General features: G+C 38.0%; 1 protein-coding gene across 1 annotated transcript in view; it reads right to left on the reverse strand.

Moving 5' to 3' along the window:
* The window catches only part of ATM (ATM serine/threonine kinase), a 122,303-nt gene that overhangs the window by 47,684 nt on the left and 57,757 nt on the right, over positions 1-16,862 (reverse strand). The window contains exons 27-34 of the mRNA XM_081797369.1: positions 15,195-15,310; positions 14,230-14,356; positions 13,585-13,784; positions 5,617-5,791; positions 4,896-5,060; positions 3,962-4,094; positions 2,312-2,407; positions 190-361 (exon numbers count right to left, since the gene is read on the reverse strand). Coding sequence (XP_081653495.1) covers positions 190-361; positions 2,312-2,407; positions 3,962-4,094; positions 4,896-5,060; positions 5,617-5,791; positions 13,585-13,784; positions 14,230-14,356; positions 15,195-15,310 — 1,184 coding nt within the window. The remainder of the gene's footprint in view (positions 1-189; positions 362-2,311; positions 2,408-3,961; positions 4,095-4,895; positions 5,061-5,616; positions 5,792-13,584; positions 13,785-14,229; positions 14,357-15,194; positions 15,311-16,862) is intronic.

Genomic DNA, 16,862 nt, shown 5'->3' on the forward strand with positions numbered 1-16,862 from the left:
TTCAGGGATTATGGCAATGAATAAAAATACAATGATTTTTATTAAAATAGTTGAGATTAAGAGAAAAGTATGGCAATGTAAAGGAGAATGCTTCAGTTTCAGGAGATGTTAATTTACGTAAAGTATCAACGTCCCTGAACATCAGAGGAAGTAGGTGCTAGCAGGTACACAGGCTCAGTCCATACTCACCAATCCTCTACCAGCGTGTTGTTCAGGTAGGTCAGCGTTATGAAGGTCCACTGAAGTTCTTTATCTTCAAATAACTCAGGGGCCTTGGTAGAAGATGTATCTCTACCGTGCTGTATAGCTATCGTGGAGAAATCGACAGGACCCACTTCTCCCAAGCAGCTTCCAACAGCCTCTATATTTAGAAATTCCTTTTCAGTACAGTTGTAGCTAAAAGATCTCCCATAAAACAAGTTTTCCCCCACAAAAAATATCATGCTTTGTCATCCCTCAAGATTTAAGTGGCTTCCCAAAGATTCTGAATAAAGAAGCTACTATAATATTGCAGCATTTTCTTTATATATATCCATGTGGGCAAAAGATACTTTCCCTATAAAATCATATCCGGGAGAGAGAAATTAGTAACAGAATATAGATAGTAAGCATGAAAGTCTAAACACAGCTACTATATGAATGTAGCAACAGACTTTAAAACTGTTAAAACATTTTTGAGGTATTATATACATAAAGTACATAAACCTTAAACACTCAGTTCAGTGAAAATTCACACACACATTTTTTTCCACCTGTGTTATCACCATCCAGATGAAGACAGCGCAGTTCCTGCCAGAGAACTCCTTCACACTCTTTCCCAGCCGTGAGGGAATTAAAATACACCCATAAATTTTTTGATAGCTCTCCTTCCAAAAGGTGTAGCCCTAGTTCCCCTCCCCTTGAGTGTGGGGTGTACTTGGCGACTCACTTCTGACAGACCGTGCACAAGTCTTTCACTTCCTTGATTAAACTTATCCCCACGCACTGGATTCTCCTAGATGCTACGATAAACAGAACTGGAACTGGAACAAAATTTTCTCTTTAGATTGTTCACTGATGGTGTAGAGAAACACAACTAAATTTTGTGTGTGGATCCTATATCCTGCAACTGTGCTGAATTCATTTATTAGCTTTATTACAGTAGATTTCTTATAGATTCTCTGGGGTTTTCTAGAAATAGGATCATGTCATCTGTGACTAGAGACAGTTTTACTTCTTTCTTTCCAATCTGGGTGTTTTCACTTTTCTTCTTCTTCCACTGCTCTGGCTATTACTTCCAGTACAACTTGGACCAGCACTGGTGAAAGCAGGCAACCTTGTCTCCTTCCTGACCTGGGGGTGAAAGCTTTTCGTCTTTCACCACTAAGAATGATGAACAACCATACTAAGATTTTATGCTACACAGGAAAGCCACTCAGGGCTCCTGGAGCAAATCAGGTCTGTCCCTAGAAACAGTTAAACTACGGACAAATATGTGAATTCCTTGGTCAAAGGAAACTTCCAGGGTGCTGGTAAGGCTCTGTTTCTTGGTCTAGGTGTGCACAGGTATTTTCTGCTTGTGAGAACTTTCAAGTTACATACTTATATCTGTACTTTTCTGTATGTACAGTATATTTCAGCAAAAGAACTTACAAAATAAAGGAGTGCCCTAGTTACTAGGCTCCCACTGAGAAGACAAGAACGACTCCACTGAATGGAAGTAAAATCTGTGAAGGACCTCTTATTCCTCCTATTTTTCTTATTTGAAGCAATGTTGTCATGACAACCTCAAGGTGACTTCAATCAGTGTCTCCATCCTGTGATCACTAAGTCTAAACACCTCTTCTAGGCGGGATGTGTGGCGGCCATTTACCTTACACTAGGATAGCCCCAAATGGTGGTAGGAAAGGGCTTGGATGCAGCTTTCATATTTGAGTTTAATTCACCTAGCCCTCCAAATCCTCATTCTTACTCTGCCCTATAAAAAAGATTAAGTACTGCTCAGTTAGATTTACAAAATATATCAGAAGTCAATTTATTTGCAACTCAACAGTACAAATATTTATTTCTGACTTTCCTAAATATTTATAAGATGTTTTTGAATGAACAGTGATGCACATGTGTAAATCACTAACTTTGCACTTTATTCAAATGTTTAAGGAAGGAAAATACGGAAGGAGGCTCCTTAGGGACACTTGATCTGAACATAAATATACCTCAGCTAGCATCCCACATTTCCCTACTATCCCAAATTACCAACTCTTACTGAATTTGAAAACAGAGATGACCATGCAAACAAAAAAGCTCATATTCCTTTAGCCGAAGAGTTTACCTAGAACTTCTCTCTCTCCAGTGTGGCTCACCGCCGTCTCGCATAACTGCAACAGGCTGACGATGAGCTTCACCATCGTGCCGTCCTGCGGGTTCTCTGGGGGCGGTTTAGATTAGGAAAAATAGTTTCAACTACAACGGAGAAGACACGTTTCTTTACAGTATGTTTAGAGATTAAATTATCTGACTAGAAAACTTTCATGAAGTTTTTTTAAAAACAAGGTTTTAAATCACAAGCAGGTCAAAAAACATAACGTGAACGTATCAGAACTTTCTTATAAAACAGAACCATGTAAAAGTGAGAGCGAAGCAGTATCTGGCCAACAGAGAGAGAGGAATGTCCAATTAGCCAACACCTCAGCAAATCACGAAGAGTGAAAGACACAAAAATCACTCAACATTAACCGACGAGAGACCCTGGAAGCACACTCTGGTCTTTAACCCCTGGATTTAGTCCAGACCGGCAATGTCCGACAGAACTTTCCGCAACGACAGAAACGTTCTCCAACGTACACGGTCCCACGACAGCCGCTAGCACAGTTACTACTGAGAACCTGACACGCGCGAGTCTGATGAAGACACTAAATTTTAAATTTCATTAAATTTAATTCACTGAATTAAATAGCTAAAAACAACTAGTGTCTGTTTTGGACAAGACAGGTCTGCACCAATGAATTACCCAAACACACAAGAACAAAAGAAAGAGGTATTCATCTTTTACACACACACACACACACACACACACACCTCAGAACAAATGCACTCCAAACTCTGAGCCCATATGATCAAGACCAAAATTAGTTTTTAAAACTACTGGAGGGGCACCTGAATGGATCAGTCGGTTAAGTGTCTGCCTTCGGCTCAGGTCATGATCCCGGGGTCCTGGGATCGAGCCCCGCGTCGGGCTCCCTGCTCGGCGGGGAGCCTGCTTCTCCCTCTGCCTGCCTCTCTGTCTGCTTGTGCTCTATCGCTCGCTCTCTCTCTCAAATAAATAAACAAAATCTTTAAAAAAAATAAAACTACTGGAAAAAAACCCACAATGGAAATAGGAAATTAATGGGCAAAAGATGATAATCAAAACTTAAGCAGGAAAAATTTCCCCTAAGTACAATACTAGAATAACCTAAACTCAAATAAAATTAACATAAAAATTAATGTTTTCTTAAGTAAAAAAAAAAAAAACTAGAAACACATATACAAATATGTGTTTATATAGAAAAACACACACACATATACATTCATGATTATACATATGCACATACATAAGAGACTTAAACTGGGATACATTTCTTTTATTTAAACAAGCTGGAGCAATAGGCACAGACAGACTACCCATATGCCTGGCTCCAAGGAATTCGAATCTTTCTTTCAGGCAGTAGGAAGTGGTTAAAACTTTTCAAGGAGTAGAATAACACGACCGTGTCTGGGTTTAGAGAAACTGTTCTGGCAGAGGTGTACAGGACGGATAAAATGGGGTTAATTCAAGGTGAGGAGACCACCCACAATCTCTTTTATGGTGAGATGAGAAATGATGAACTACATGCTGAGAGCCTGAAGTAAGTCCACAGCAATTGAACAAAGAGCAAGAATTTATAAAAAGACTCTTTCAAAAAAAAGAGGTACAAATGACCCACGTCATTAACATCAGTACCCTGAGATGCTCTCACGAGATCCACCATCTGGTCCTTATGTTGAGCTAGCTGCCTGCAGAGATCCTTCAATCCTTCCAGTCTTGTCAAAGGAAGTGCATCATAAACACTCACGGAGAGAAAATGATTTATTTCCTAAAAGAGAAAATTAGTTAAAAATGTAACTTGCTTTATGTACATGTATGAAGTCTATCAAATAAAACTTAAAGAAAAAAATTAGTGCTTTTTATAGACACTGATTCATAACACTATTACCACACGAGGTAGAAATAAATGGCTTCTTCCATTTCACATCCACCAATGTTGTAATCACTTAAATGCTAACAGACTCATGATAACATACTTAAGATTTTAAGATTGTAATAGCATCCTCCAAAGGAAAAGCTTAAATTTCTACTTATTTAGTACTGTGGCTCTAGTTTTACATCTTAGTACATTTAACTATATTGTCATATTGATACACAGTCAGATATGGAGTATGGTTTTAAAATTATAACATTTATACTAAAAAATACACCTGAACATAATTTTAAAGTTTATAAATATTAAAGTAAGATTAAAATTTGAAAAACTCTTTAAAAAGTCAAATACCATCTCTAATTCAAACATTAAATTGTCCTTCAAAGGATCAGATGGTAATTTTGAGATATTAATGGATCTGATGCATATGAAAATCAAGCATATTTTAGATCATATTTCTTCATTATTTAATTTCAGATCTTAACCAAGAAATCTTGATATTTATAATTTTACTGCAATACAAGACAATATATTAAGATTCAGTTTCTTATTTGTTGAAAGGGCAAATCTCATGTTGTTTTTCTATTACAATTTTTTAAAAAGATTCAGTTTTTTACTTTTAGAGAATTGGAAGTTTTCAAAAAGTACTGCTCTCTACTCTAATACAAAACAGTAAGATGATGGAATAATTATTACCTCCAAAAGTGAGAAGGGTCCTTTACTGTATTTAATTTTCTGCTGAGTAATACGCAAATCCTTAAAGACATCATGGTCAGGAAAAGGATCTAAAAGTTTAATTGTCATATAGAGGTTTTCATTATCCTTGTTCTCTATCACTAAGTATTTCAACAAGTCCAATACCTAAACATAATTTAAAAAAGAAAAAGTCAAAAGGAAAAAATGGTTTAATTATATTTCAAAGTAAAACAACCAAACCTACTGTAATAAATGATAAAAACTCTACTAACCCAGTTCAGATAAAATGTTTTAATTATTTCTATAGGACCACCTATGACTGTTTCTGTGCTTTCAAATGATTCACCAAATATGTAAGGTGCTGCTACAGGATGAGCACTGGGATAGAAAAGTGCCAGTATTACTGGAACATTTCGTAGAGTATCTCATGCACCATCACAGTGGTGTCGACTGCTGTCCCAGTTTTTAGCACCTCTATGCTTCAACCCAACTAAGAGACACAAACTCTTAGGTTATTTGTGAGATCAAAATTACTAGGTGCTCTGTAATTAAATGATTACAAATATTAATTCACTGAAAATGTTTTTCCAGTCATTTTCCAAAGAATATTTTCACTAAAATGACTAATTACACCAAGTAAACATAAAACATTCGGCTCCTTCCAAGAATGCTTTATCAATGTTATTTCAAATATCTCTGTGAAGAGGATTTGGGGAAATACCTGTTCCTGAACCTCCATCTGATCATCCACAAGGGGTATAAGTGTTCCAACAATCACGTGAAGGTGATTTTCTAGAGCATCCTTACAGTAAGTGACCGCCGTGTGGCAAACCCGGCTTAACAGGTCACAACACAGGGAGAAGCTCCGTAACGACACATCCATGAAACGAGAAGGCCTAACACAGGGAGAAAAATAGTAAGTTCTAGGAAACGACTTTGACAAAGCTCATGAAGAAAGCATTTTCCTTGAGCAGCTCTAACTCTGAAGTGGCCTGACATAAAAGTCACTTTCATGTCTAATTCCTTAATAAGGTTTCAAAGCCAAGAAGAGATGGGGTGGATACCTCCAATCTGCCCTCCCAACAGAGATACTGAAAAACAGGCAGAACTGTTAGAATTCTGTAGAACAGTCAAAGGTTTACAGCAATCAAGCAAATGCTAAATTAAAAAAAAAAAAAAAAAAAAGGCAACTTAACTGTAGGAAAACGCGGTGGTGTTTACTTGTCTTTGCCCCACTATTCCCTCCCCAGCTTGGCGGTTGTCATGAAACCTACAGTCCCCATTCCCAGTGTGGGATCCTGGCTCTGTGCTCTGGAGGGAGCATAGCAGACCATATTTGCAAATTATTGTATACATCTGTTGTTTAAACCAGACTGGGAGCTACCTACATGACTAATGTACGGGGCTTAGCTCTGATCTGTCTACTTGGATCTCCCCAGGCTGGAAAAGCCATGAGCATTGCTTGAAAACACCGTAAAACTCACCAACTACCCACAGCTGTGAGGGGCAAAAAATTACTGATGAGACATACAACAAACTGCCTAAAGCCTAGGATGAAAAGCTGGAAAGACAATTTCCTTGTGAAATTAGAGCATTAAAAATCACACATATATCTGGGAAATTGAGAAAGCCACACACATGCCCAGGGCAAGATGCTTGCTCAAAAAACACCTGAGAAGACCATAAGCTTTCACTTTGGGCTAATCCCTAGGCTCAGTGCAAACCTACCTAAGTGTTGAAGGGGAGTCCTAACACAGAGCCAGTCTGCAAAAATTAGGAAAGATTCTCATTCTCTCTCTCTCTCACTCCCTCACTCCTGGCATTCAAGGAAATCTGTCGAAACACTCCCTGAAAGTAAGTTAAGGACCAGTCTTCAGTAGCCAAATGCAGCAAGGAATACACTCTCTGCACAAATAGTTGAGTATACTCATGAAACAAATGGACTACTACAGCCTTCAACAATTAAAAAAAAAAAAGTCAAGGGGCGCCTGGGTGGCTCAGTCGTTAAGCGTCTGCCTTCAGCTCAGGTCATGATCCCAGGTCCTGGGATTGAGCCCCGCATCGGGCTCCCCGCTCCGCAGGAAGTCTACTTCTCCCTCTCCCTCCCCCCTGCTTGTGTTCCCTTCCTCTCTGTGTCTCTCTCTGTCAAATAAATAAATAAAATCTTTAAAAGAAAAAATTTATTAAAAAAAAAGTCAAACCCTGGGGAAGGGGAAAATCTCATTTCCCCAGTTACCACATTATAATAGTAAAATATCCAGTTTTCAGGCCAAAAATAGAGATCCCAGAAATAAATCCATGCTTATATGCTCAATTAATCTGACGAAGGAGGCAAGAATATATAACAGGGAAAAGACAGTCAACAAATGGTGTCAGGAAAACTGGACAGCTACACGCCAAATGATGAAACTAAACCACTTTCTTAACAACATATACAAAAATAAACTCAAAATGCATTAAACCTTAATGTGAAACCCGAAACCACAGAACTCCCAGAAGAAAACACAGACAGTAATTTCTCTGATCTCCGCCAAAGAAACATTTTTCTAGATATGCCTCAGGCAAGGGAAACAAAAGCAAAAAACAAAACAAAAAAAACCCACACAAAAAACTATTGGGACTACATCAAAATAAAAAGCTTTTGCACAGCAAACGAAACCATCAACAAAATAACAGGGCAATATAGGATATCTTCAAATGACATATCTGATAAAAGTTCATATACAAAATATATAAAGAATTTACACAACTCAACAATTAAAAAATAATCTGATTAAGAAATGGGCAGAGTACTTGAATAGACATTTTCCCCAAAGAAGAAAGACAAATGCCCAAAAGACACATGAAAAGATGTTCAACATCACTCATCATCAGGGAAATGCAAATCAAAACCACAATGAGATGCCACCTCACACCTGTCAGAATGGCCAGAATCAAAAAGACAAGAAATAAGAGGTGTTGGAGAGGATGTGGAGAAAAAGGAACCCTCATGCACTGAGGCAAACTGGGAATGCAAACTAGTACAGCTGCTGTGGAAAATGGTCTGGAGGTTCCTCCAAAAGAGTTAAAAATAGAATTACCATATGATCCAATAATTCCATCACTGGATATTTACCCAAAGAAGATGAAAACACTAATTCAAAGAGATACGTGCACCCTATGTTTACAGCAGCATTTTTCAGAATAGCCACGGTATGGAAGCAGCCCACGTGTCCAGCAATGGGTGAATATGTAAACAAGATGTAGTGTATATATACAGTGGAATATTATTCAGCCATAAAAAAAAAAAAACAACAATGAGATCATGCCATTTGTGAAAACATGGATGGACCTAGAGGGTATTATGGTAAGTGAAATAAGTGAAAGACAAATACCATATGATTTCACTCATTTGTGGAATTTAAGAAACAAAACAAAGAAAAAAGAGACAAACAAAAAGACTCTTAACTACATAGAACAAACTGGTGCCTGCCAAAGGGGAGGTGGGTAGGGGGATGGGTGACATAGATAAAGGGGATTATGAGGACGCTTATTGTGATACGTAATGTATAAGATTATTGAATCATTACATTATACAACTGAAACCAACGTAACAAAGTAAATTTTTAATTAAAAAAATTTTTCAGGTGAAAAAAAATCCATTATTTCAACAAAAAAATCACAAGGCATACAAAGAAATAGGAAGTAGGAAAGGAGAGCCCATTTAAAGAAATAAAATATACTGGCCGAAACAGTTCGTGAGGAAGCTCAGAGAGTGGAATTACTAGACAAAGACTTCAAACAACTGTCTTAAATATGCCAGAAGAGCTTAGAGACAAATGAAAACAGAAGCACAGCGTACCCAAATTTATGAATGCAGCAAAGGAAGCACTGAGAGGAAAATACGTAGCAGTAACCACCTACATTAAAAAAAGAAGACTGGGGGGGAGAAGAGACTAGAAAACCACTACCAAACACATGCTTAAGAATTAACAGCAGTCGGGGCACCTGGGTGGCTCAGTCGTTAAGCGTCTGCCTTCAGCTCAGGTCATGATCCCAGGGTCCTGGGATTGTGCCCCACATTGGGCTCCCTGCTCAGCGGGAAGCCTGCTTCTCCCTCTCCCACTCCCCCTGCTTGTGTTCCCTCTCTCGCTGTGTCTCTCTCTGTCAAATAAAATCTCAAAAAAAAAAAAAAAAAGAATTAACAGCAGTCTATCTCAAACTCTTCCAAGAAACAGAATTGTAGGGAATATTTCCTAACTCATTCTAGGAGGCCAGAGTGCTCTAATACCAAAGAAAATAAATATACCACAGGAAAATTATAATACTCAATGCCCCTTAGGAATATAGATTTAAGGGTGCCTGGGTGGCTAGGTCAGTTAAGTGTCTGCCTTTGGCTCAGGTCATGATCCCAAGGTCCCGGGATCAAGCCCTGCATCCAGCTCCCTGCTGGGGTTGGGGGGTAGCCTGCTTCTCCCTTTCCCTCTGCAGCTCCCCCTACTTGTGCACGCTTGTCTCTGTCAAATAAATAAAATCTTGAAAAAAAAAAGGAATACAGATTTAAAACTCCTCAAAAAAGTACGAGCGAACTGAATGTAAGAGCTTATTAAAAGTATTATATACCATGAGCAAGTAGGATTTATCCCAGGAACACAGGAGTGGGCCAATATAAGAAAATCAATCCATGTAACACATCACATTAATAAGACGAGGGAAAATACATGATCATTTCAATAAACACAGCAAAGGCATCTGACAAAATTCAATCTCCTTCCATGATAAAAAAGTCAGAAAAACATGAGTACATAGGACCTTACCCAACACAATAAAGGTAATTTATGAAAAACCCCCAGGTAACAACATAATGTTGAAAGAACGGAAGCTTTCCCACTAAGATCAGGAACAAGATAAAGATGCCCACTTTCACCCCTGCTATTCAACACTGTATTGAACTTCTAGCCGAGTAATTAGACAAGAACTAAAAGGCATCAAAATCAGAAAAGAAGAAGTAAAACTGTATCATAGATGACATGATTCTATATACATATAAACTCCCAAACAATCCACAAGAAATCTTCTAGTAACAAATAAATTAGCAAAACTGCAGGTCACAAGATCAGCACACGAAAATCAATTGTATTTCCATACACTAGCAACAACAATCTAAAATGGAAACTAAGAAACCAATTCCATTTACAATAGCATCTGAAAGAATTAAATACCTGGGAATAAATTTAACCTAAAATACAAAAATCTTGTACACTGAAAACTGTAAAAGCAAGGATAAAAGAAATGAAGTCCACATAAATGGAAAGACACCCCATGTTCATGGATTGGAAGACAAATTGTTGAGATGTCAATACTATCTAAATGATCACATATTCAATGCAATTTTATTCAAAATTCCAATAGTCTTTTTTGCCTAAGTGGGAAAGCTGGTCATTAAATTCATAGGGGAATTGCAAGGCGCCCCAAATAGCTAAAACGATCTTGAAAAAGAAGAACAAAACTGGAGGATACCCACTTCCAGATTTCAAAACTTACTATGAAGCCATAGTGGTCAAAAGAGTGTGGTCTGGCGTAAGGGCAAACCAAGGGTACAGAATGGAGAATCCATAAATACATCCACACATCAATGGCCAAATGATTTTTGACACGGATGCCAAGTCCATTCAATGGGGAAAGAATTGTCTCTTCAACAAGTGGTAATAGAACAACTAGATTTCTACATGCCCAAGAATGAAGCTGAACCCCTACCTCACACCATATGTAAAAATTAAAATGGATCAACAACCTAAACAGAAGAGCTAAAACTATAAAACTCAGAATAAAACATAGTGGTAAATCTTCATGAGCTTGGAGTTGACAATGGATTCTTATATAAATCACCAGAAGCTTGAGGAATAAAAGAAAAAAACAGATAAATCAGACTTCATCAAAATTAAAAATTTTTGTGCATCAAAAGACATTATCACGGGCGCCTGGGTGGCTCAGTTGGTTGAGCGACTGCCTTCGGCTCAGGTCATGATCCTGGAGTCCCGGGATCGAGTCCCGCATCGGGCTCCCCCTGCTCAGCGGGGAGTATGCTTCTCCCTCTGACCCTCCTCCCTCTCATGCTCTCCGTCTCTCATTCTCTCTGTCTCAAATAAATAAATAAAAATCTTAAAAAAAAAAAAAAAAGACATTATCAGGAAAGTGAAAAGACAATGTACAGAATGGGATAAACTACTTGCAAATCATACATACTGATTCAATATCCAGACTATATTTGCAAATCATATAATAAGAGCTCAATATTGAGAATGTATAAAGAACTCCTACAGCTTAACAGCAAAAAGACAACCCAATTAAAAAAATGAGCAAAGAACTTGAATATACATTCTTCCAAGAATGTATACAAATGGTTAATAAGCAGAAGAAAAGATGTTCAACAGCATTAGTCATTAGGGAAATGCAAAAACAAAACCACAATGAGATACCACTTCACATCCATTAGGATGGCTATAATAAAAATTTAAAACAAAACAGAAAATAACAAGCATAGGTAAGGATCTGAGAAAATTGGGACTTTTGTGCATTGCAGGAGAAATATGAAATGGTGCAGCTGCTGTGGAAAACAGTTTAGCAGTTCCTCAAAGAGTTAAACATAGGATGATTAAAGGACCCACCAAGGCCACTCCTAGGTATATTCCCCAAAGAACTGAAAACACTCAAACACATACCCATAAACCTATGTGCACTGCAGCCTTATCCACAATAGCCAAAGATGGAAACACAAGTGTTCATCAACAGTGAATAGACTGTAGTGTGTATATATATATATATATAATGGAATATTATTCGGCCATAAATAAGAATGAAGTTCTGATACATGATTCATGTACGCGGGATGAACCTTGAAGACATTATGCCGAGTGAAACAAGCCAGACACAAAACAACAAATATTTTATAATTCCACTTATATAAAATATCTAGAATAAGCAAATTCATAGAGACAAGAGATAGATTACAAGTTATCAGGAGCTGGAGGAAAGGGGAAATGTGGAGTTATTGTTTAATATGTATAATGGTTCTGAGGTAATGAGAAAGGTCTGGAAACAGATAATGGTGATGGTTGTGCAACACTGTGAACATAATTAGTATCACTGAACTGGACACTTAAAATGGTTAAAATAACAAATTTTATGTTATATATTTTACCATAATACAGAAACTTTTAAAAAAATTCAGTCAATGTGGGACACCTGGGTGGCTCGTCAATTAAGCGTCTGCCTTTGGATCAGGTCATGATCCCGGGGTCCTAGGATCGAGTCCTGCATCCCTCTCCCTGCTCAGTGGGGAGCCTGCTTCTCCCTCTCCCTCTGCTCCCACCCCCCGCCCCCGCTCGCTCTCTCCTGCTCTTTCTCTCAAATAAATAAAATCATTTAAAAAAATTAAGTGAATGAAAATAAAGACTGAATAACTATATTCATATGATTTAAATTAAAATAAAAATTATAGGATATTAATAAAATATGACAAAACAAAATGGAAAAAGATATTCTTTGTGTGCTTTGAAGAACTCACATTTGAAGGCAATGTTATGTAGTAATCAGAAAACAAGTAATAGAAACATCATCAAAATCAATGGAAAGGAATAAAGAGGCTTAAACTGAATATACACCCCAAATCTACAGTATACTGTGATTTATAATAAGAAATAGATATATGGTCTTCATCCCCGTTTCTGGCACAAAGCTCCTAAAACTCTAGGAACACCAGTGATGAGGGAAATAAAAATGTCTCTATCTTCTGAAAGCACCTAGGTCACCTGAGGATGGGGGCTGGTTGCCTGGAGAACCAACCTTGTGATTAGAGGGTTGGAATTATCAGTCACCCTCCTCCAATCTCTGGGGAGGGGGGAAGGGATGGAGATTGTATCAATACCCAACAGCCAGTGATGTAATCAATCATGTCTCTGTAATGAGGCCTCCATAAAAACCCAAAAGGACCAGCTTTGGGAGCTTCCAGGTTGGTGAACACATGCAGATGTGGGGAAAAGTGGTGCTCTTGGAGAGGGCAGGGAAGCTCCATCCCCTTTCCTAATACATCCCTTCCATCTGGCTGTGCCTGAGCTATATCCTTTTATAATAAACTGGTTAATTAGTCAGTAAACAGGTTTCCTGAGTTCTATGAATTTCCTGAGCTTAGCAAATTAATCAAACTCAAGGAACAGGGTCCTTGGAACCTGCAGGGTAGAGGGGGCTGGTCAGAAGCACAGATGATAATCTGGGCTAGTGACTGGCATCTGAAGGGAAGGAGGGGCAGGCAGTCTTGCAGGACTGAGCCCTCAGTTGTGGGATCTGACACTAATCAACTATATATGAGTTGAATTGTAGGACACCCAGCTGGTGTCTGGAGGATTCTTTGCGTGTGTGTGAGAAACACCACCCTCCCCATATACAGGTGACCAGAACTGCTATCATGACATATATATTTCAAGCCATATAAAATTCACTAATTTTAAAATGTTGAAGACCCTTAGTACTTAGTATTTCTAGAGTTGGAGAAATAGGTAATGCAATTTTTAAAAAATACTGGGTAGATATATATTAAGAAGCAAAAATAAGAAAGCAATACTCCTGCTTCTACCTCTTGAAATTATGTAAGTTTTCAATTAAGATAAGGTAGAAAAAACAACTTATATATTAGTCTAAATATATCACGTACCTTTTGTTGATATAATGAATCAAAGTATAGATAACATCTCGAAGGACAAAGGCCCAAGCTCCTCCTAAGGCACTTTTAATATCTTTCAGTAATAAAGTAACAAACAGGTGATATATTTTAAGAATTCTGTGCTTTTTATAAACATTATTTGTCTCAGCGGCTTGCTCACATATGGCTAGAAGAATTTTCTGATAGGAATCCTAGAAAATAAAGACATTTCATAAAAAACTTATCGAATCATGTATACTCAACTATAATAAATCTGTTTTATATTCAAAACAACAAATTACAGAATTTTGTTTTGGTGTAATATCAAAGGCAAATATTACATTAAGAAAATTAGTATCTTAAACTGTTGTCAATTTATCTAGTTTTCAGATAGCAAACAGTAATTTTAAAAAATATATACTCCCTAAGCCAATATATGACTAAAGTACCATGAAATTCAGGTCTCATACATGACATATTTCAATTAATATCTACAAGTAAAATACCAAGATATAAACTTATAAATGAGTGTTTTTAATTTATTCAGACGAGTTTTCCCTTTAATTTTCGTTCTTTTTAAGATGTACTTACACAGATTTTCTAGCTGAAAAAGAAGGAAGTCCCTCTTCAGTTATTATAATAGTAATGTGTACTTACAGGGCTTTTGGAAAGAATTTCTAAAATGCTTTTAAGCTTGGTTTTATGGCAGTTGCTGATATAGGCAAATGTTGCTTTAATCACATGTGATGGAAAATGAGGTGGATTAGGAGCAGGATCCAAATCCCTGAGAGTTATAGGGAAAAAAAGCAGTCTTCATTTTCAGAACAAAATTATTAAGAAAAAAAAAAAAAAAGATTCTGTTGAAGTCAAGTTTCAGAAACCATGAAGTTTCAGAAAGAAAATTTAGATTAATAACCCCACGTTCTAAAATTACTTTCCCACTGAAAAACTAGGCTTTCAATAAAATCACAAATGACTTATCACATTCTACACATTATCAGTCAGAATATCTAAATACCTTTACCCTCTATGACTTAATTTTAAGTGATGTGCTTAAGAAATCTTTTATGAAGGGGTGCCTGGGTGGCTCAGTCGTTAAGCGTCTGCCTTCAGCTCAGGTCATGATCCCAGGGTCCTGGGATCGAGTCCCTGCGTCGGGCTCCCTGCTCAGCGGGAAGCCTGCTTCTCCCTCTCCCTGACGCTCTGCCTACTTGTGTTCTCTCTCTCTGTATCAAATAAATAAATAAAATCTTAAAAAAAAAAAAGAAAGAAATCTTTTATGAAGTTAATGGCAATTCTACAAATGAGCCTTGTATCACTTCGGGTCTTAATTAAAGCTCTATGTTACTACTGTAAACACACTAATATTCTGAGACTGGCAATCAGACACTCTTTTTATCAAATGAAATTATAAACTGAACATACTTTGGTAGATATTATTACTTTTTCATACAGCTAGCATAGTAGGGCACACTGTAACTAAAGGATGCTCTCCAGTAGCTCACACAAGAAACACAGTATGTGCCTAAAAACTGAAACAGATATTTGAAGGTGTCAACCAATCAAATTCCCAAGGAAATTCTGAAATTGCAGCAAATTCTCTAAGTTTAAAATATCCATACCCTGAAAAGTCACAGAGGTCCGTGCTTTGGCTGGCACCAGAAGTTGCTGGTTCATGTAATGTCATCAATAACTCCACAACAATCTCTGGTAAATTAGTAAGGAATAAATGATCAATCTGTAAGGATACAAAATTAAAGTAACATTTAAGTTTTGGGGCACCTGGGTGGCTGTCGTTAAGTGTCTGCCTTCGGCTCAGGTCATGATCCCAGGGTCCTAGGATCGAGCCCCGCATCGGGCTCCCTGCTCCGCGGGAAGCCTGCTTCTCCCTCTCCCACTCCCCCTGCTTGTGTTCCCTCTCACTGTGTCTCTCTCTGTCAAATAAATAAGTAAAAATCTTTTAAAAAATAAAATAAAATAACAGTTAAGATTATGTCTGTGACCTTTAAGACAGTTCAAGGGACTAAAGTTATTGCATCATTTCCAAAATTGATGAAATAGATAACCAAAGACCTAAGATGTGCAAGATATACAGCTAACTTTCTGCTATGCAACCGACCTGTAGCCTGAGAGGCTGGTAAGGAAATGATACCAAACAAGACTCCCTTAATCTGACTCTTGTTTAATTTTATTTTATTTATTTATTTATTTTTTTCTTGTTTAATTTTAAAGAATCAGGGGCGCCTGGGTGGCTCAGTCAGTTAAGTGTCTGCTTTCGGCTCAGGTCATGATCCCAGGGTCCTGGGATCGAGTCCCTGCGTCTGGCTCCCTGCTCAGCGGGGAGTCTGCTTCTCCCTCTCCCTCTGCCTCTCCCCCCGGCTTGTGCTCATTCTTACTCACTCTCTCTCAAATAAATAAAATCTTAAAAAAAATAATTTTAAAGAATCATTTTAATTGACTAAGGCTTCAGGTGCAGCACTGAATTCCTCAACCTAGTGATTTTCCAGCTAACCAAATTCCCCACTGAGCTACACTGCTTCTCAATCTGCATTTTACTCTTGACTTATGTGGAAATCTATCTCACTTAACAATACTTTACTAGTAAGAATTGCCAGTGACTTTGCCTGCATGACTTTTGCCCAGATTCCTACTTGGCTGATATTCCAAATTTGGAGCTTCACTGCTACCCACATGCGCTGTCCTCAACAGTAAACTGAAATCCTCCCGGACAGGAGCAGGTTCTTCATTGATCCACTTCCTGTACCCACAGCCTCTCAGAGGACAGATATTCTCTAACTATAAAGAATCGGTCTGCTCCACTATACCTCACCCAAATAAACGACAATCGTGGAGATAAAGTTGGTTTATTAGCTCTCCAAGTAAGGAATAACAGTGCTCTAAACTAAATGGTAAATGGCTGATTTACTTGGTGCATAAGATTTGAAAACACAGTTCCTCACAACAGAAACAGTTTAAAATGTGACAAGAAAGAAATCGAATGTAAAGATCCTAATCTTTCCCTCACGCTTATACATCAGTCATTCAAGTCATCATTTCCAAGGGTTTCAGCCCTTTTAAGAATCCAGCCTCATTGGGGCGCCTGGGTGGCTCAGTCGTTAAGCGTCTGCCTTCGGCTCAGGTCATGGTCCCAGGGTCCTGGGATCGAGCCCCACATCGGGCTCCCTGCTCGGCAGGAAGCCTGCTTCTCCCTCTCCCACTCCCGCTGCTTGTGTTCCCTCTCTCGCTGTATCTCTCTCTGTCAAATAAATAAAAAATCTTTAAAAAAAAAA

Source organism: Leptonychotes weddellii, chromosome 11, assembly GCF_054177405.1.
Source record: "Leptonychotes weddellii isolate Sample4059 chromosome 11, ASM5417740v2, whole genome shotgun sequence".
Lineage (NCBI taxonomy): Eukaryota > Metazoa > Chordata > Mammalia > Carnivora > Phocidae > Leptonychotes > Leptonychotes weddellii.